At 46.7% G+C, this 21,890-nt stretch overlaps 1 protein-coding gene across 7 annotated transcripts in view; it reads left to right on the forward strand.

Moving 5' to 3' along the window:
• Window positions 1-1,106: 1,106 nt before the first annotated feature.
• The window catches only part of si:dkey-205h23.2 (CUGBP Elav-like family member 4), a 137,553-nt gene continuing 116,769 nt past the window's right edge, over window positions 1,107-21,890 (forward strand). For all 7 annotated transcript variants that reach the window (XR_004765268.1, XM_035417773.1, XM_035417775.1 and 4 more), the window contains exons 1-2: window positions 1,107-1,672; window positions 9,525-9,607. Coding sequence is in view for 6 of the 7 variants with exons in the window: in XM_035417773.1 (XP_035273664.1) it covers window positions 1,423-1,672; window positions 9,525-9,607 (333 nt within the window). In the remaining variant the exon portion in view is untranslated. The remainder of the gene's footprint in view (window positions 1,673-9,524; window positions 9,608-21,890) is intronic.

A 21,890-nucleotide genomic window follows, 5' to 3' on the forward strand; every position in this document is an offset into this window, starting at 1 on the left:
TCTCTGTGCATTTTTGAAATGATCTACAAAGTGATTAAATAAGTAGGCAAAATGAAAATAAATCAACGAAACCAGGAAAATGAGGTACCCTACCAGATGTTGCTATCGCCCTGACTTTTAAAGGACATTTCACTTCTGTACCATATAAAGATGTTTTGGCCTTTTTAAAATTATTATTATTATTTTTTTTACACTGGTTGTAATTATGTTGCAAATGATATTTTTGTTTCCCCCCAAATTTGTAATGATCTATATTTACCCTTCATGAAAGCCTTTTCCAAATTAAGGCCTAATCAAACTTGAATAATGTACCTAAGTGCTCAGCTTTAGACATTTATTGGGGTTAATTCTGCCTGTGCATGCATTTACTGTATATGCAGAAAATATACAGTAGCTTATTCCTCTCCTAAATTTTTTTGTTGTTGTTGTTTGTTTGCTTTTGAATAACAGCATTTCAGGAACAGCTCGTGATACTCCTCTGTTTCCATGTGTTCTTCTGGATCTGCCAACAGCTCTGCATTTACTGAGCACATGGTAGTGCACAAATCAGGACCACGGTCAGCAACAGATTGGCTGCTGTGTTTTTATCTGGGCCATGCCTGGTTAACAAGTTACCTTTCTGGTGTGGATGATGTTCTTTTTAAGGAGTGGTTATATTAAAACAAGACGTGTACAGTTAAAATAAATAAGAGTCGTTTAAGGCATATACATACATATATACATATAGAAATGGAATACTATGCAAATGTGAGCTTTTTACTTTTCACTTTAGTAGGAACCACTTAATGTTCTCTTTCTTCACTCACACCAGCCCTTCATTCTTGGTCTTCATCTTGACTTGATAATAGTACTGCTTCTGTAAAGTCTACTGAGATTAAAATTGGTTCACAGAACACAATTTGGTGTTCTGTCATGATCGAATATTGTGATATGTAAGAATGTGTATAATATTTTTGAGTCTTTAATAAGCCAAGCTCTTCTTTTACACAAATGTTTGGATTCACACTCCACCCCATGGGCCTCCGGTCCTCCTGTCCTCTGATTGGCTAACCCGAGCTTATTATGCAAATTGGGCATGGGGTCTTGTCAAGAGCCCATGAGCTGACGTCACTAGGCAGAGTGGCAGCTGACACGGGGAGAAAGAAACAGATTGAGTACGAGAGAAGCAATGAAAATATATAAAAGATAAATAAGGCGAAATCAAAAGAATAGGACGGAGAGAGGGGAGGGAGAGTTTGTGAGGGAGAGCGAGTGAGAGAGAAGAGCAACGTGAGAGGAAGAGAGAAAGGAGTAGAGAAGGGAGAGCTTGAGCTTGAGCTTGTGCGCGTGAGATAGAGGGACAGACGAGAGAGAGAGAAAGAGAGAGCGAGAGAGAGAGAGAGAGAGAGAGAGAGAGAGAGCAGTCGGGCCCATTGAAGAAAGATGGCTACAGTCACTGCGAACGGAGTGCAGCAAGAGAATGGATTCAGCACCACGAACAGCGCCGGCAGGATGAACGGGCTCACAATCGGACAGAACACCATTCCCATGAAGGACCACGACGCCATCAAACTGTTTATCGGACAAATACCGAGAAACCTCGAGGAGAAAGATCTGAAGCCCTTGTTTGAGGAATTCGGGAAGATATACGAACTCACCGTGTTGAAAGACAGGTTTACAGGAATGCATAAAGGTCGGTTTCATTACTGTAATATTGTTTTTGGGCCACTTCGGTCTGAACTGACATATTCTTTGACGGAATTCATAAAAAAGTGTTTCGCTTATTGTCCGAGGCTGAGTGGGGGTTGGGACGGCGAAGAGAAATGTCGTACATTTCATTTCAAACTGAAAAGTTGTAGACACTTTAGAGACGGTGTGCATGCATGTGTATGAGGATCGATGGGCCGATTCCACAACCACGTGAATCCAGTCATTTAAAGGGCTTTGTGTTTTCTTGTGTTTACAAAGGATAGTTATGACCACTGTACTATAGAGGCAGAGTATACAGTAAACCAAATACGAGTAAAAGTGGCCCAATTGTGCGCATGTATTAGTTTGTCTACTATTGCTTTTTGCACAGGGAAGTGAATATACATAGTCGAAAGTTAGATACTAACTTAAAATAGGAAGAAGAAGGTGTACTTGAAGTTCACCACTGCATTGTGTTGTGCTCTTGGATTTATGGACGGGATTTGTAATTTGGTGAATAAACTCCTGTAAATTGCTTAGGCAGGAACAGGAAAGGGAAAAAATTATAGGGGTTCTCTGTTCTGCCAGTTTTCATACCCTCGCTTTTAAGGAGCCAATATTCTAAACCCCCCTCTCCAATTTCCCTGACTGCAATATTTGCAATTACATGCAAATTGAAACAAAGCTTCTTTTAGAAGTTGAATTCCGAAACCGTTGCTGTCTCTGACAAAATGGCGTAATTTAGTTGTCAAGCGAAACGCGCCTTCGCGAAAATCCCAAACCTGCACTATAACTGCTTTTAATGCGCCCGTGCAGATCCCAGAACATAGAATAGCTCCTCGTTTCCAAATGTCACCGAAGATAGATTTGATTAGACTCTGCAAGCATTTATATATATAACACTACGACTAGAAATCCTTTAATATGAAAAGGCAGATATCCTCGCGTTGCTTTCATTGAACGCAGATTGCTGTTTATATGAAAGCACAGTGTTGCTTTTTCACGGTTGTTAAGAAGTCATGCAGATAATACATGGCCTACTGTAAACCTATTTCTAACTATCCAGTATCATTTAACCAGAAAAACATATAACTTTTTACAAGCAGATAATGAGTTCACACTGACAAATATGTGCACGACACTTCAGGTGTCATCCATCAATAAATTATGGCTGGAAGACACCTCAGGTGTCTTTCATCAATAAATTATGGGTCCGTAATAAGTTTCCAATCATAGCATTTGGATCAAAATTTGAACGCTTTCCAAAATAATTTGTCATATAAATCTGACTATTTGACAATTCTGAAATGTCGTCATGTATGCAACACTCATTTGAAAAAATGCCGTCAACACCGAACAAAGGACGTGTGTGAACAGATCTCCAAGTATTTGCGGGGCAGAACATTTAATGACTGTAGTGATAAAATAATTGTTTTGCATTCCCCTTACGGTAGGCATATAGTGTAAAAAAAAATCATTTATCGCTTTGGACACTTTTAATAAAATAAGCATTTGTTGCTTATTACCGTATAAACAATTTGCCATTCGACTTGATTTTGATTGATAACATGTCCACCAATATTTAGTTGTGATTGCAGGATGCATGCAGTATTTGCTTATTATTTCCTAGTCCCTCAGGCCCTACCTATATATTTGGCAAATACTTGACTATTTGGCAATATGTCACAAAAATGAGTTACCATCGGCGCACATTATTCTTCTGCTTCATCATTATCATCATCATCATCACCTTCTTCTTCTTATTCTTCTTCTTCTTCTTATTATTATTATTATTATTGTTATGTGCCTTACAGAAAATTCAGAAAGATAAATCACAAGTATGTCGATTTGGTACAGAGCTGTCTCTCGCCTATCAGTAGTGTCACAACTCTCCTTTTTCTTATTGCGAAACAGCCTTCTACTCCTCAGAATACAGGTATCAGACTCGCCCCAGGGGAGCTAAAGCCCGATAAGAATAAAAGTACCTAGCCTATATTTAATAGACTCCCGTCCTCTGGAATCTATATGGCACTATGAGGCAGGAAAGTTATCGGCACGTAGCTCACGTGCGTCGTGTCCCGGAGGTCTCTACTGCCTGTTAAGTTTCTTTGGAAAGACTGGATGGATACATTTTAGTATGAGCAATTAATACAATGTACTGAATGCTATTATTATTTTGCCTCCTTTTATGCCTGATCATTGGGTATGTTTCCTGATGAAAAAACTTATTCAGAACTATTTACCCCGCTTATTCTACAGGCTACATAACTGTATAGGCATACCACCTTCAATTATAATGGAAAACTATTCATTTCACAACTAAGGTTGCGCCACATGTGTTCGTGTGTATGTGCGTGTGCGTGCGCGCGCGCATTTTGGGGCGAGGGCAGGCACTCCCCATGATCGTTTCGGCAATAACAAGCGGGGAGAATGGTTTACACAATGTGATATTCCGCAATACGAGGTTCGGTCTGTTCCAAAATACCGCGTTTTTAATAATATGTTTATGTTTCATTTAATGTGTTTAAATTTGAATTCGTGACATTTTAAGCGTGTAAATTAGTGTATATTGATTCTATTGTGTATAATATGCGAGTTAGGTTTCAGTAAAGGTTGGCTACAATAAAACCGAATGAATATAATGCAATATTTAGGTTTATTATTTGACAACGGGTGAATACGTGTACAAATCAATTCATTGTGAGATTGGAATCTGATGAACGCGAGTAGTTATATACCACAACGTGATCCAGATTGTTATACCTGCTAACTTCATATTGTTGTTGGTTTATTTGTCTTGTTTTTTCATGAATACTGCTTTTATTTTGGTTTCAAAGGACTTCTTGATTGTGCAGTCAATCACCATTTTACCTTGTTTTGTTTTCTACAAATATGATTACAGAGAGTGTTCCACACAGTATTGTCGTAGGAACCAAATAACTGAAGGTCCGCCTAGCAACAGGTCACACGCAGCATCCGGGGAGCTTCTTGCAATATTGCAACAATAACGATCAAACAATCAATCGTCTTACGAAATATAAAACGAATAACAATCGCTCGCTAGGTATATTCGCGTCACATGAGTTTTCTTTACAGTGCCTTTTCATAGACAAATGTGGCTTTGGTTGCCTTAAAAACGATCACTTTCCTCTCTTTTCATGCTTTTTACAGGCCTGTATATGGAAACTGGAACAATAAAGAGGGTTTAGATGCAGTCAATAACCAGATAAAATCTTGCAGCGTACAGGAATAGGAAATTGAGTCACTGGACCATTATTCTACAGAAGCACGAGATAGTGCCGCAAGGTTCAAGCAGCTAGTATAACTTAAACTTGCCCTTCACTGGGAATAATGTATATATAATGAATATATATATATATATATATATATATATAAATTCAGAGTGAGATACATATTATGTTAGTTTTCCATGAGTGGCATTGGCCTGGTCCCCTCTTGTCCCCACTTTAATTTTTAAAGATAGGGGGAGTGTACATGCAAAGACATATTAACATTCCCTCTGGCCAGAGTAATATGGGTATGCCAAATGTGTAGGTTTGGATGTCGGTTGAGTTCAGTTTTAAATAATTTCACCAGACAATTGAAAATATACTGTGCCAGTCACCCAAGGAGTTCCCCAAGGTTCGGTACTTGGTTCACTTTTGTTCATTATATGTTATTTGCCATCATGGTCTCATGTTTCACTGTTATGCTGATGATACCCCGGTTTACCTGAGCACCAAATCAGTTACTGGCTTGCATTTGTTTCTTCTTACTAATTGCTTGGCTAACATTAAAAAGCACACATTTTTTTAAATTACAATGTGATAACTCAGGGGTAGTGCTAATTGGCCTTCAGATATTAATTCAGAGTAATTTAAGTTTTGACATTTTAGCCCCTCCCTCTCTTTGCTAAGCCTTGGTGTGATTTCTGATCCTACCCTATCTTTTGATGCCCATGTCAGAAATGTGGGTCTCATTCTATCACCTCTGAAAAATTACTCACTAGAGACCTTCCCTGTCATTTACCAATGCTGAAGCTGAACCCTGCTTTTATGACCTCGAGGCTGGATTACTGCAACAGCCTACTCTGCCGCGTTACTGGCAGGGTTTTAAATTGCTTGCAATATGTTCGAAAATTCAGCCGCCCAGATTCTCACGAACCAGATTTAGGGAGCGCATTACCCCTGTTCCTTTTAAACTGCACTGGCTCCCTGTCAAGTTCAGGATCAACTTCAAGGTCTTGCTCCTGACCCGTAAGGCTTTAAATAGGCTGGCTCCCCAGTATATGACAGACCTGGTGCAAAATTATTCTCCCGTTTGCTGACTCCAGTCTGCTAATTCCAACTTCCTTGTGCCAGACAATGCAAAATTTTGCTCCTGGGATGACAGGGCTTTCAGTAGTGTTGCACCATGTTTCTGGAATCATTTGTTATTTTTGTTATTGTTTTACTTGATTCTTATATATTTAATTGATTTTAGTCGATTGCTGTGTCTCTGTGCTCTTTATCCCATTTGTCATGTGGTTGAAATTTGATTTTCATTTGCTTTTTTGCTCTGCACATTCTCTATACTTGTTGTGCAGTGCTTTCAGTATGAGAAACATGCTATATAAAGAACATGGATTATTATTATTATTACTATTATTGTTGTTGTTGTTGTCATTATTTTTATTATTATTATTATTATTATTATTATTATTAGTATTATTATTATTATACAGTTTATACCTTTATAATAGCAAAGAGACCTCACAAGTGTGTAGATCTGAGAGCTGTCTCTCGTTGATCAGTTTATGTCCAGCTTTTAATGTGCAGTCACAGGTTGTTCACACGCGACCGCAGAGAACAGAGAACTGGAACCCTGTGAACTCCAGTGAGCAAAACAGGGCATTATTACAAAGTGAATAAAAAGGAAATTAAAAAGGAAATTCCTTTTTCTTTCTCTATGCACCAGCGATCTTATTCAATTGCTCTTCTGTACCTTGGATGATAGCTTTACTTCATAACCCAACCAAGCACTGGCATGGGAAGAGACAAACAGAAAGCAATACCGGGAAAATAAAAGCTTAGCCATAATTTTTACACTTTCAGCCATTGCTGTGAATGCAGAGGGGAACAGAGCTATGTACTTTCTCCTGGTGCTGCCATGCTTATTATTCATATTTCTATAATCTGAAGCTTCATCTCATACTATTCCGGAAGTTCTCATTTTGCTGTGGACAGCCTGGACGAGACAAAGATACCATCCACCCATTTAAAAATGAATGTATAAAATGGTGTTTTAACATTATTAGTGGATGTTCATTCTGGGGACGGTGATATGAGGAGGTCCTCTGTAGCATTCTCGAGGATCTTGAGGAATCACGCAACATCCGTTTAGCAGGACTGCGTCAGGGATTCCTGCTGCAGCGCATCACTGCAAGCGCTGACCAGTTTGCGACTGACGCGCTTCTGCTTGTAGGTCTCAAGCATTAACGTGTGAGACAGGGGGGTCTTTCCTGGTGCCCACAGGTTATTATAGCAGGCTGTGGTCCGTGAAGATGCTCATAGGCTGCAAAGTAAATACATATGCATCATTCACCAGAAAAAGAAATAGAAGTGCAGCAGTTTTTATAGCTGTCAGACATACTGTACCATACATTTTTGTCTTAGTTAGCCAGTCAAGTGCAGCAAGCCTTATCGTCAGTTTCATCATGTGTTTAATAACGTTTGTGCTAGCTGATTTTCTGAGGCAGTTGTATGTCAAAAAGGAAAGAAATATAGAGGAAATATGTCTGTGGTTTAGCGATATGTGGCTGCAGACCAGCAATTTAGTGTTGGTGCCAATGATTTATATTACACTTAATTAAATGCCATCAAAAATCTTTACACTGCAGCCTTTGAAAGTGAATGGGCTCTGATAGTCCTGCTGTTCTTGGCACTGTGTGCCCTTTTCTGTCTGGGTGGCATCTTGGGGAAAGCAGCTACATGAACAGAGAGGCTTATGTAACAGACTCGGGAAGGGGGAAAAATCCAGCGAAAGTTTACTTTAGATCGTAAACTTCAGTTGCAAAACGGTGTGCACACATCAATTGTGCTGCAGTCCAAATAAGTTCAAAATGATGGAATTCCCTGTTGCAGATCAATATGGCTAACCATATCATTACACAACCTGATCTCACGGGTCCAACTTAGCAAGGTTGTGCAGCGGTGCATGAAAACCGCTCAGAAAAAAAAAGACTCTCAATAAACTTTGCTCTCGGCTTGTTTCTCCAGTCCAGTGAAACATGTTATGTTTGCCCAATGTCTAATGAAACATGCTCTTTGCATGTTTGCCCAGTGAAGCTAGCTGTTGCCATTTTTTACCCATTGTCCAGTAAAACTTCCTCTTGGCGTATTATTTTGGTGTTCAGTAAAAGTGGTGTTGTGTGTGTGTTGGCCTGACACACAGTGGAACGTGCTCAAAAGCAAGTTCTGGGTAAATCAACACAATCCAGATAAGAAGAGGTGACAAGCTAGAGAAGAGAAAAAAAATTTGCTGAGGCATTCTACCTCCCGTCTATTTATGTGGGAAGGTATCTGCGGGGGAATCAGGACCTGTCACTGCTGAGCGGGAGATGTCTGGGGTCTGGAACATGGCTGCTCTTTGTTCTCTGGTGTTCGCCCGGCTTGTAGGGGAGCTTTCTCCTCATGATAGCAGGCTGATTGGAGAGGAGGGTGAAGGTTGTGGCGAAAAGAGACTGGCTTGGCGGTACGCCTGAATGCTGCACTGTGATCTGGGCTTGAGCGGTGGAGTGTGTGTGCGTGTGTGTGTGTGTGTGTATGTGTGAGAGATTGAGAGAGACAGAGTGAGAGAGATTGTACATGTGAGAGAGAGAGTGTGTGTGTGTGTGTGTGTGGGGGGGTGTGTGTATGTACATGTGTATGTGTGTGTGAGAGACAGAGAGAGAGAGATTCTACGTGAGAGAGAGAGTTTTTGTGTCTGTGTGTCTGTGTGCATGTGTGTGTGTGTGTGAGGGAGAAAAAGAGACAGAGAGAGATTCTGCATGTGAGAGAGAAAGAGTTTGTGTGTGTGTGTGTGTGTATCTGTGTGCATGTGTGAGAGAGAGATAGAAAGACAGAGAGAGATTCTACATGTGAGAGAGAAAGAGTTTCTGTGTGTGTGTGCGCATCTGTGTGTGTGTGTGTGTGTGTGTGTGTGTGAGACAGAGAGAGATAGAAAGACAGAGAGATTCTACATGTGATAGAGAAATAGTTTGTGTGTATGTGTGTGTGTGTGTGTGTGTGTGTGTATATATGTGTGAACTCCCATGGGAAGTCCTGGCAGCAGGTGTGACATGCAGTAATTGGAAAATATGCTGCCCGGTGCAAAAAACCTTCCGGAAGGGTCATCCACTGTCAGCTCGCCCGGGTGCATAACAGAGCAGCCACTCAGGGCTTAATGAAAGCTGTCACACAGTTGTTAGCATCACAGTTTACCCATACATATTCAGATGAGCATTTTGCTTTCTCAACTTTGAGCGTGGTCTCTTGAGATGTTAAAGGTCATGTCTTTTTTTTCCTCCTCTGCCATTTCCAAAGTTTCTAAGACGGGAAGATGAAAGCAGCACTTACGGCTTGCTCTCCCAGCCCCCTTTTCTTTTCTCATTAATAATTATGAAATCGACTTTTCTTCAGATGAAAACATCAAGTTATGTGGAATTAGCATGAGGGAGTGTCTTCTCTTCTGAAGCGGGCTTTTAAGAACGTCAAGCGAGGGTTTTTTTTTATTTTTTGAGAACCCTCCTTTCTTGACTAAATCACTCGAAGTAAAGCCCCTCTCTGTCTCTGTCTCTTTCTCCCTCTTATTTCCCCCCGTCCGCATGCCCTCTGCAGGATGTGCCTTTCTAACATACTGTGCCAGAGAATCAGCACTGAAGGCCCAGAGTGCCCTGCACGAACAGAAGACCCTGCCAGGGGTAAGTGCCCTGATTTCTCTCCGCGCTTCTCCCGTTCCCCGCCGAGGGGCGAGTGCCGTTATTTCCCTCCCTAATTTCGCTCTCTGCCGGGGGTAAGTGCCGCAATTTCCCCTCCCCGCTCCGGGTTTCCTGTCTCTCGCCATCTCAGGTGCCCCTGGTTATCTTTTGTAAATCCTCAGAGACTGAACGAGGGGGGGGGGGGGGGGGGGGGCTGGGGGGGGTTGTGGGTAGGAAGCTCTCTGTTTCGGGTTAATCAGCTACTTGAAATGCGGTGGATCTCCCGGGTAATTTATAGTGCACATCATACCGGCCTTCGTTGCACTTAAAGCCCCATAGAAGAAGGCTCCGCGTCCTGTGAGCCGCTCATCAATGCGTACCTGCACGGCGGTGGCTGTCGGGAGGGCTAGATAAAGAAAAATGAGAAACAGTAGACATGCACTCATCCATAATTCCGCTCATTGAAATGTATAATTTACTTAAGTTTCACAGACGTATGCAAATGCGCTTTTGAACCGATATCCACGTATGGGACGTGCTACTGAGGCAAGTGAATTCTTAGAGACCGCGTACATCAACCATTCAATTACGAGCGAAGGCAGTCGATACTGATTATGTACAGAGTGCATGTAATGTGCCTCACGTAATTGACAAATAGTTTTCTGTCCCGGCAATGGAGATGTTCAACAACAAGTACTGATCCTTTTTCACAAGAGAATTACCAAGGGAGTGGAATAGTAGTGGAGTAGTAGGGCAATGGTGATCTGTTTGTTTTCTCCTGGTTAAAATAGCCGGTATAATGCCTCTGTGGCTCTCGTGGAGAATCTTCCGGGCTTATGTGTCACAGCATGGCAGCGGTCTCTCAATCTGCATCAATTCTGAGCTCAGTAGCTCACCAGCGTCGTCCGCGTTCCTTTCTGCACATGCTCAGAGACAACAAAGGAAACCGCGGCTGCCACGGCGATAACTGGCTCCGATTCCCGCCCCGATTTTCCTTTCTTTTTTTTTTTTTTTTTTTTTTTTTTTTAAACCCATAAACACGGCTCCCCGCGATCTCCGAAACACTTACCGCGTTCCGGCCGACGATTTCAGGCTTGTCAGAAAACCGTTATAATCCCTCCGATCCCCCCCATGCCCCGAAAATCATACCATTCCGGTTTGATCCGGAAAAACGTGAACCGGCATCTCGGGCTTGCGCGCGGCCCCCGTGTCCCCGAACGTCCAGGTACGGTTTTTTTTTTTTGGTTTTACACAGAGGAGCTTCAGCGTCCTATCAGGCAGGCTGCAGCTCCTTTTGAAAAATAAACCCCAGCCGCCCTAAACCTTGACACGAGCGGCGCGGGGGGTTCAGTCAATTATGACAATTATGCAGCCAAGTGCTTGGCAGCGGCCCGGCGGAGGGAGCGCCGGGGCCAGCCAGAGACCTGGATCGGGCGGGCTTTGAACAGCATCCTGGACCCTTCATAAAGGGAACTGCCACAGTAGGCAGCAGAGGGACAATAAAAGCTTTCCAGCTCTTTGTCATTTTTCAAAGCGAAATGTTTCCATCTTTTGTGCGAGTGCATTTTGAAGGGGGGACCAGAGCTAATTTGCGGGAGGTGTGGGGGAGGGGGGGGGGGTGATGGGGTGGGGGGAATCTGTCCGCGAAAGAAAAACTGATGGATTTCTGTCACCTGGAGAGTTTCTGTTTACTTCTCCGGAGACTTGTTAACTGTTCTCTCCTTTATTTCTTTGTTTATTTTTTTTTTCCGGGTTCGCTCCTTCCATTTCTTTTTTCTGCGGGCTGCCGCCGCCAATTTCCTGCTCGGCTATTATTTTTTAATCGACCCGTCCTGTTCCGCGATAGTTGCGGTAGCTGGCGGCGAAAGAACCGAACTTTGGGAAGTCCGCGCCTCCTCCCTTCGAGCGTGCGCACGCCAGTCGTGTCGACGCGCGAACGGGCTCGAGGCGATTCGTCGCAAAGCGAGATTTAGCCGGCGAATTCTGGAGCTACCTGTCCCCATCCCTGTGGCGTATTCTGTCGCGGGTGTGATTAATGAAACCCCTTCAGCGTAACGCACGGCGGCGGCGCTCCGTTAGCTTGGCGGACGCCCGGCTCGGCTGTTCGGAGCCGAGAGTTTCGCATTTAAACGCGTCCCGTTCCCTTCCCTCGCTGTTGGTAGCGAGTCATTCACTGCCCGGGCCAATTAGATCCTCGGGTTCAGACATAACAGCCCCTGCAATTGACGCAAGACCGAAACCCAATTAAAGCACCGAGGGGAAAAAGCCAGAGCTTTTCCTGGACCCCCCGCCCCCCCTTACCCACCACCCCTCACCTGCACCTGCACGCCCGCTCTCTCCCCACTTCCCCCCTCAGTTGCGTGCACTCTCTCACTGCCTCTTTTTGTTTGCCTGATGTCTGTGTCGGGGGTGCCGCCGCCGCCGCCGCCTCAGCGTCCGCGGAGCTCCACGGCGGGGCCGTTTCCGCGTCTCCCCCGGCTGAGACGCTCGGGCAGGACCTGAGCGCTTTATTAATAAGGAGTCAGCCGAGCGTGGCCAGCCACATTAGCGGGGGAGGTGGGGGGAAGGGGGTGGGGGGGGGGGGGGGGGGAGGGAGGGTATGAAAAGTTCTGGAGAGGGAGTTTCGTAACTCTTCTGCGCAAAACACAGAGTGGCACATTTTTGGGCCTTGTCTTCCGCTAAGTTAAGCAACGAGACCTTTTAGTGTCTCTCTTTTTCCCTGCTACCCTGTCTCGCTCTTTCTCACATGTCAGCACCCTCCTTTTGTATACACCTCAGGATAACTGACACTGCTGTGCACCTGGGCTCTTTCATGAAGCAGGATAACTGAGTTAGCTGGACAACTGCACTGAGCAAGACCCAAAAACCCTCCAAAATTTGGACCATGGACTGAAGTAAAAAAAAGAGCTGTTCTGGGTTTGCTCTACATCGTTATCCAGTTAACTCTGTAATCCTGCTTCATGAAATAGCCCCCTGCACATGGAAATGAGCAGAGATTATGCTAATTATGCTGTTTGGTGTAGACTTAGTAGACTTAGTTCTAAACTCAAGCCTAGATTTCAGCAACATTTGTATTTGAAATACAAGCTTTCTTCGCTAATACAAAGTGGTTTGGTAATAGCAGTTATCAACCATAAATCAGCCAAATTCGCCATATATTGAGAATTCCAGGTAATCCCATTACGCTCGTCCCATGTCTTTTCCCTTGTTCACGTGTTAACGAAGGGACCCAATTAAAATACAATAGCTGCTCTGGCAGTTTCTTCTCCTCCTCCTCCTCCTTCTCCTTCCTTTCAGTCATTTTCTAAATTAAATTTTCTTCACATACAGTAATTCCTCCGCTCATTCTTCTTTATCTTACCGCAATGAAATTTTTTTAAAAAAAAGCTAATTGATATTCATTCATGGGCCAGCGTGACTCTCGGTGCTTCGAACGGCGACTGTGGCGTGACGTCATCGGGCCTTATCGCCCGGGACACGAGGGGGGGCGGGGGCGGGGGGGTTCCCGTCCGCGAGGTCCGCGGCGGTGAGAGCGGCCGGGAGGCCCAGGCTAATTACCGAAACAATGCCGGGCCGGGCCGACTCGTCGAAAAAAGAAACGCCGCCCTTTCGCCGCTCAATTTGCCCTCCGCGCGGGATTCGTCAGACCTCGGCGCCCATGAGTAAGCTCCATGATGAGAAAGGAAGGGAGATTTCGGATTGCGGGTAGGAGGGGGGGGGAGTCTCTTTTATTTTTCTCAGCTCTGGGCTGCGAATGACATATCGTCGTGATTTTCTTCTCTTTCGCGAAAGGGGGGGAAAAGACCCGATGGCCTGTTCTTTTTTCCCCTCTTTCGTTGAGATGAAAGTGCTCTACCATCGAAAGCGCGGGGCCGGGGTCTTCGCGTGTGAGACATCTATAGCGTGCCCGATTTTTGTCGAAGTATCTGAGCTAAACATCAAATCATTTGGCGGTGCAACTTTTCGGCGAACTTAGCCTAAGCGGGCACCGTTCGCGCCAGACTGCAATCCTCTGCAGTGCAGGGTTCTCTTGATGAGCAGATGAGGTAAGCCAGTGTAATTCGGGGCAAACCCGCTCTGACATTTACGAAACGCACGTCCGGCGGGCAGGAGGAGTAATATGCGGGTTGGGTGAAGGTGGGAGGGGAAGGAAGTGTTTATTTAAAGGCTCTGTCGGGACGACCGACCCGCTCTCCCCGGATCGGAACGCCGCAGCGATACTGCAGCAGAGTACGGCGCCGTCCAATCAGGCGGGACCCGTACGGAGCGGGGGGGTACGAGGCAACAAGTCGCAGGCGCGGAAAGCGGCGTGTCTTTGCAGCCTGATCTCGGGATGGGAAAGAGGCAGTGCTCGGCCCTGAAGGCCCGCGGTGCACCAAGCCCTCGTCTCCTGATTGGTCGGGGAGCTGGTGGCCGTGGGGATAGGGCTAGGCGTGATTACCTGTGTGTTCCTGACCGCGAGGGGCCTTGCATGGTTATCTGCGAATTCTGAGGAACGCTTTGAGTCCTTTTTCCAGATGCCATCTATCTTTTGCATCCATCAAGCTGTGCTGCGCTCAGAATCTCCCAGGTGGGAGTGATGTAATATATTTGTTATATATATATAGCTTATGGGGAGCACTGTTGCCTCACAGAAAGAAAGTCCATAGCTTGAATCCTGGCCTGGGCTTTTCTGTGTGGAGTGTGCATGTTCTCCCTGTGTCCGTGTGGGTTTCCTCCGGGTACTGTGGTTTCCTCCCACAGTCTAAAGATATGCATTTTAGGTTAACTGGCCCCTAGGTTGCCCCTAGGTACAGTATGAGTGTGTGAGTGAATGGTGTGTGTGCCCTGCGATGGACTGGCAAACTGTTCTGGGTGTATTCCTGCCTCTCGCCCAATGCATGCTGGGATAGGCTCCAGCACCTCCTGCGACCCTATACCCAGTGGGTATAGATAATGGATGGATGGATAAAAACCTATATAGAACAGACCAAAAGTATTAGGTCACCTGTGGATTTTTAAAAAACTTTTGGTCCAGATAAATTCAATTTATTTATGTGCATTTATTGAATAAAAAAAATGGCTTTAAAACCAAAACTCCTTTGGCTTTAATTAGAGTTAAACAAATTATTGGAAGCCTGTCCAATCACTTTGCTAAGTGGGTGGTGGAAGGGTAGTTAAATTGATTAAAATTTTATATATCTTAAGTTTTTTTTAAATCACAAGCAGGTTAATGCCATTGGCCTCTAGCGCAAGTTAAATAGGCACTAACATTGCAAAAAATATGGCAAAGAAGAAGGAGTTAGATCTGCTGGGAAAAGTAAACACATTGTGGCAAGAAGGTTATTCCTAGCGAGAAATTGCAAAGAAGCTTAAGATTTCCCGGTGTTCAGAACATATTCAGAAGGGTCCAGCTGATAGGCAGTAATGTTAACAGGAGACGATGAGGAAGAAAAGCATAACATCAGAGGCAGAAGCCAAATATGGTGTGGTGTCTAGCAAAAGAAACCGTCATTAAACTGCACCACAACTACAAAATGAACTCACTTCACTCACTAGAGAGAAACCGGTTTCCCTGCAGTGAAACAGCTACTACAATCTGTTGGTCTAAAAGGATATGCATCTGCCTTTTCTCCAGATTTCTTTGTGTGTTGATGGTGCTTGGCCCACTGGAATTTCTTCTTGTTAACAGCACCTAGCAAGGGTTTTTTCAGACATACACATCCTTTTAGACCAGCAGATAGCCACCATTTCACCGCAGTCAGGAAAACTGGTTTATCAGTTGTTGCATTAAATTCTTCCTGCAGTTGTTGTGCAGTTTTATGATGGTTTCTTTTACTAGGAAACACAAGGTATTTGTCTTCAGCCTCTCGAGATTCCTGGTCTTCTCCTGTTAACATCACTGCCCATCAGCTGGACACTTCTGAGTTTGTACTGAACATTGCACCTGGAAATCTTAAGCTTCTTGGTAATTTCTTGCTGGGAATAACCTTATTGACGCAATATGTTTACTTGACCCACACTCCTTCTTCTTAACCATATTTCTTGCCACTTTAGTGCCTATTTTACTCACACTACAGGCTAAACGTTTTAGGCTACCAGTGGTTTAAAAAAAAAAAAAAAGGTAGATGAGATTTAACTCAGTTTAATTACCCCTCCACCTCCCTCCCATCCCTCCACCTCCCACTTTGGTAGACTTCCCATAATTTGTTTAAAGGTAATTAAAGCCAAAGGAGGAAAGTCTTGTCTTAGATAATTTTCTTAAGTGAAACTCATCTTTTTGTGGTATTGCAGGTAGAGACTGAAAGAAAAGTCTATACTTTGATTTGTTATTCAAACTCAATGCAGAACAGATGAAATTCAGTGAAGTAAAAATGCATACTTTATTACTGAAACACTGCACTATTCTTTTCTATTTCTTTTGAAGGTGGAGGAGGTATCATCATATTTGTAGAGTATCACCAATTCTACGTGTGTTCCCGGTACAGTTAAAAATGTAAATGCTGCAGCACAGGGCCTTGCCATTGCCAATCTTCCAGCTCCCCTTCAAAAGGGCACCCTCTCTCACCGTCTCTGCTTCTACCAGGTAGAGCCATAGCACTGTAGCAGTGCACGGATTGCTGGTCTAATTCCTGTGCTTCTGTCTGTAATGGGGCAGAACTGCTAAATGTGACCGCTGGATTGTTAGCAGCATTGCTTCAGTGGAATGGATAAAGAAGGCAGGGCGTAAAATTAGCTTGAACACCAACACTTGAGATACACAGACGCCCTTCACCAAGCTGACTCCCCCCAGCCCACCTGCGCATACACACACACATGCATACGTGCACACGTGGGCACACGCACACGCACACGCACGCGCACACACACACACACACACACACACTTGCACTACACATGCTCGAAGGCTCCCGTGCCACATAGGTGGGGGAATATAAACCCATTCTTATTTTCCAAAAAGACAGCAATCGCTCAGAGATATCAAAGTTCTCTGCTTGAATTTGTAGAAGGTGGCACTGTTGAGACTGGCACCTCTGTTCCAAACAACAATCTGTTGAACAGAGGGTCCAACAAACAAAAGAGCAAATCACCCACAGGGCAGTGCCATCTCTGTTCCGATTCTGAAACCCTCCTCCATCCTCTCACCCGTGGCAGAAGTCCACATAAACAAATGAGGTTCTTCACTGCACTTCGCCATTGAGTGATTAGAGAGTGGTTCCAAAGTTTGAAAAGGCTTTAAAACGATGACTCATGAGCGAGAGAGTTAAGACACGGCCGAGAGTGGGTTTGCATACTTGATATTTAGCGTCGCAAGGGCAACCGCTTCCTACACAGTGTCCAGAGGATTAACTGTAAAACTCCTCTGGTCACTCCCCCTTTGAAAAAAGCGACCTTGCGTTTCGCGGGGATCATGGGTAAGACCTTGAAAGCCGGGGAGGACGTGGGAGAGCGCTGGCGTTGGGGAGGAGGGCTTGATTTTCTCCCCTGTAACGGTGTCTCTCCGTACACAGATGAGCTGGGTTCTGTGTGCGCTTGTTTGCATGCCTGCGAGTGTGAGCATGTCTGTGTGTGCACGGGTGCGTGTGCATGTGTACGTAGACGTGTATTTATTTATTTATTGTTTGTATGCGTGAACGGATTCAAGAAAAATAAATGGAGTGGGGAAAAAAACCTGCAAACAAACTACGGTTCACAATCCACTGGTATACACACAAAAGTTCTGACCCAAACTGGATCTTTGTACGGTCAATGTAGTGCACTTCCTTTTTCCGTATATAAATGTTACACAAAAGAAACACTTAATTAACGCGGGCCCATGACCTCACTTATCTTATACTCACCATGAATGTACACATTGACGCAATGCTTGCCTTCCCAACAGAACCCGACGTGTGTACAGATGCAATCGCGTGTGTGCATGGGCTCTTTGTACGTGCGCGTCTGCATGTGCTCTTTGCGCACGTACGCGTGAGCGCGATGAGAATCAGGAGGAGTCGGGATCTCGCCCCGAGGGCAAAAGCTCCCGTCGGCTCGTTGCCGTGGCGGCAGGGAGCCGTCGCTCCTTCTCCTCCTCCTCCTCCGCAGCGCCTCTTTAAACCCGAGCCCCCCCCCCCCTCGCTCGGACCGCAGCTCCAGTCCGAGCGCCGAGGCGCCGAGCTCGGCCATCTCCTCTCCCCTCAGACGCGGGTGAGACTGCCACGCCGGCCTATCTGCGCCGCACACAGGCTCCGCACCAGGGCCTCTGCCAAACACCAAACAAAACGTCTCCGCTCGGCAAATTTATCGCAGTGCCATTTACCCCGGCCTTCAAATCGATCCAGGAAATGATTCCAGGTGGTTCCTTGGGTGAGGAACGCATTATATAAATGAAAGCTGAGCGTCGCTCGGCGTCCGCGTGTGTGGGACATGGGGGAATACGGCGTCGGGTTTTTAAAAGCAACTGTTTTTATGCCTCTGGCAAATATCACCTGAGCGGCGATGCGTGCTTTGGCGATGGCGCCAGTGCAGCGTTAGGTTGATAAACGAAAAGTACGCACCCGCATATATTACGTGCACGGGTGTGCACGCGTGCGTCTGCATTTGTATCTTCACGCGAGCGGGTGTGTGGGTTTTGCATTTGCTGGGTGTGCGTGTGTGCGTGTGGCGTGTGCGCGCGCTCTCCCTGCTGCGGTTTTGGGGACGGCCCTTGACACGCGGTGCTCAGGCGCTGCCCCCGCGCCCTGACCGCAGCGCTAACGAGACAGAGAGGCCCGGGGAGGCGGCTCCTGCCCGCCTCAAAGGGGAGAGGGGTAAGAGAGGAGGGGGGGAAGAGGGGGGAGTTTCTTAACCTTTATTTATGCAGGGGAGTTTGACTGAGCACACACGCTCATTTACCGCAACACCTCGTTAACCTCCCTCCCAGAAGAAGATAAAAAAAGAAACCCGATAATAAAATGCCCAGCTACCACAGTCCGCCTAAATCTTGTCTTCTTTTACCATACAAAAAGCCCCCCCCAAAACACCATATTCTTTCAAATGTTGTCACATCATGCATCATTTTAAAATACTCATATTCTACAATAAGGCATGCAAAACATAACCTCTAAACATGCGCAGTACATCCATAGACCCACCACCATGCAGCATATTCCCATGTGTGACCCAAGTTCAATATCCTGCCTGTCCATATAAGAAATGCACGAGTACTACCCAGTAGCATTGCTGGAACCTGTACTTTTGTCCACAGACAAACAGAGAAGATCCCCCCCCCCCCCCCCCAGCCGCAAACACAACTCAATAAACCAATAAACATTTGTCTCAACCTTTCACGTGACACAAAACGGTGCAACACTGTTTTCAGGCCTGCACAAAAAAGGGCATCCTGCACCCACCCCGGGATCAACACAGGTCACCCACACCTTAGTGGCCATGGTTCCACGCTGGACCCTCCACTGCAGACCCCCAGTCCTCTTAGGGAGGGGGGGGGGGCCTCAAATAACGCCCTCCTCCTGCACTCTGCCGTTGTCTGGTCACCCGGCTCAGCCTGCCACTGATGTTCCCTTTAAACACACACTGCATAAAACTCCTTCTCTTTCAACCTCCTGAAACATCCACAAACCTGGAGAAGTGGAGGATAAAAGCTTACCCTCCCCCTCCTGCCACTCCTCTGCTGCTGCTGTCACGGTAACTGTTGGGAACTGGGTGGGGGGGGGGGGGGTGCGGGCTCCCCTTCAGGGGGAGAGATAGACAGAGAGGGAAACAGAGTGAGAGAAAGAGGGAGAATGAGAGAGGGAGACACACAGAGGGAGAGAGAGAGAGAGAGAAAGAGGGTGGGAGAGAGATGGAGAGAGAAAGGAGAGAGAGAGAAAGAGATAGAGAGTGAGAAAGAGGGAGAGAGATATATATAGAGAGAGAAAGAGGGAGGGAGAGCGAGAGCAATAAAAGGAGAGCGGGAGAGAGACAGAGCGATAGAGCCGGAGAAGGAGAGACCGTTCTCTCTAACGGTCCTCCGCGGGGCCTTCCCGCCGGGCTGACGTGAGAGCTGGGTGTCAGACGAGGCGTCGGGAACACTTTGCCACGTCCCCCCCCGACTGCAGCCCTCTCCCAGGCCGAGTCCATTACTCACAGCATCATTCCACCTCATTGTCTCCCGGCAATATATACGGCCTGCGCTCTCACGAAGATCCGTACTTCACGCCCATGGCCACGACGCAACCGCACGCGCGTTCCCGCAGTGACGTCACCTCCCTGTCTGCAGCGCGTCGGCGGACACGTCGAGTCTCCTCCTTTCTTCGTTTTCACTTTTTTTTTTTTTTTTGGTCCGGATTTAGTTTGTTTCAAGAGTTCCCAGACAAGTTTGCCAGTTCCTGGAATCATCAAAAAAAGTGAGTGAAAACAACCCCCCCCCCCCTTACCAAAAAAAAAAAGGCAGTGACACTTGGTTAAATTTGTTACTCAATTTCGAAGACAAATCGTGTCAGCGGCGTTCGAGCACAAGCCAAATTTAATGACGAAGCGCGACGCGGTCGGATTGGACCCGGGGCCCTGAGTCGTCTCGAGGCGACGGCGTCGACGCTGGCCGTGGGCTGTAATCACTTTTAAGGCTGCGGACGGCGCAGAGCGACGGCGAGCTCGCCTTCCAGCTGTCGCAGCCTCCGCAGCCCGGCCTTCCCGTCCTCCCCCTCGCGTTCCCTATAAAAGGGGAGCCATAAACGTGTATACTCCCACCTTCCAGTCTGACGGGCGGCGGTCGGGGGCGGGGGCGGGAGGCGAGGGGAGGGGAGGGAGGGGGGGGGGGTGGGGGGGGGGGGGGGGGGGGGGGGGACTTGAGGGAGAGGCGCGGGGTCCTTGGCGAAGGCAGATTGAGTTTCAGCTCTTACATTTAAACTGTATCATTAAAGGAGGTGGAGGAGCGAAGCCGGGGCCCCTCCACAGCTCATAAAGCGCGGCGGGCCCCGGCGCACGGCCGGGCTTTATGGGGGCCGGCGCACGTGCCGCGCGGCTCGCGCGGGCTAGCGGGAAGGAGCTAGCAGCCGCCGCGCGCGGCCCCGCGCGACCGCGCTAATCTGTTTCTTTTTAAGGGGGGAGGTTTAAAATGTCTGCCTCAGAGGCAGCTTATTTCCTGCGTTTTTCTTTCCCTTCTCCTCCGCATCGTCTTACTTAATAGGGCCGAGACTGATTTTTTTCAGTCAAACTTTTCCGTAATGCCTGTTAAATTAATGAGAAACCTGCGCCGTTATCAGCTCTAGACAATACTCTCCGTTCGAGAACGACAGGTCGTTAAATATTATGACACATTATACCTTTAAATAATTTGATGGGTTGTCTGGCCCCAGCAATAAGCATTTTCTATAGCAAAATTCATCCAAACTACTGAAAGATACATTATATCAGTGAACGTTCAGTGTGGCATCTTGTATATATTATACTGCTACACCATCCTGGAGGGTTTACTTTATTTAGCTTATGACCTCATCTTAGTTTCCCTCAATCTTTTTTCCCTTCGCCCTTTGCTAGCTCCTTCCTTTCCCTCAATCCATTTTCTATTTTTTCCCTCTTGAATAAAAAGGGTATTTGCCCTAATTTTGCCCTCCCTCCACGGTAAGTAATGCCTCTTTTGATTAATCCTGCGGCAGCACCAAGGCTCGCGACCGCCGTCTGGGTTTTAGCAGCCGAAGATCGGCTCGGCCCGGGCGAAAAACCGGCGCCGACATCAGTCTCCCCCCCCCCGCCGCCCACCTTTCCACCGATCCTGCGCTCCTTCCCGAAATAAATCTCTCCCCAAATCCCACTTAAAAACCCGCGTCGGCATCTGTCCTTTAAACACCGTTATCTGCAATTACCTCGCCGTTAGAGATCTGGGGCCGCGCTCGGCGCCGCGGAAGAGCGCAAGCTCCCGAAAAAAATATTAAACGTGACCTTGTAAATATAACCTACTTGGAGAGACTTGTTTTTTTTTTTTTTGTCATTTTTTTTTTTCTTCCCACGGAAGTGTTTTTTTTTTTCCGCGGCGCTTTTTTCTTTAGGACGGCTCGCCGGTGGCGCCGGGCGGCGAGGACCGTTAGCGCTTCCCGCTCCGCTCCGCGCCGCTGTCTGCCCGTCGTGTTCGCGCGCGGTTTATTCCGGGCGTGGGGGGGGGGCGGTCTCAGCGTCGAGGGCTGGCATTAAGACGGTGACACTTCCCCGCGCCGGATGACGCCTCTGGCGGCGCTTTGAGCCGCGACGCTCGGGAGAGAGAGAGCTGGGGGGGGGGGATCGATCGGCCGAGGGATCCGCGTTGTTACCTCAGGCTGCGCCGCGGAAGTTGGGGATGCGGGGGTGGAGCCGG

Source organism: Anguilla anguilla, chromosome 5 (assembly GCF_013347855.1).
Source record: "Anguilla anguilla isolate fAngAng1 chromosome 5, fAngAng1.pri, whole genome shotgun sequence".
Taxonomy (NCBI): domain Eukaryota; kingdom Metazoa; phylum Chordata; class Actinopteri; order Anguilliformes; family Anguillidae; genus Anguilla; species Anguilla anguilla.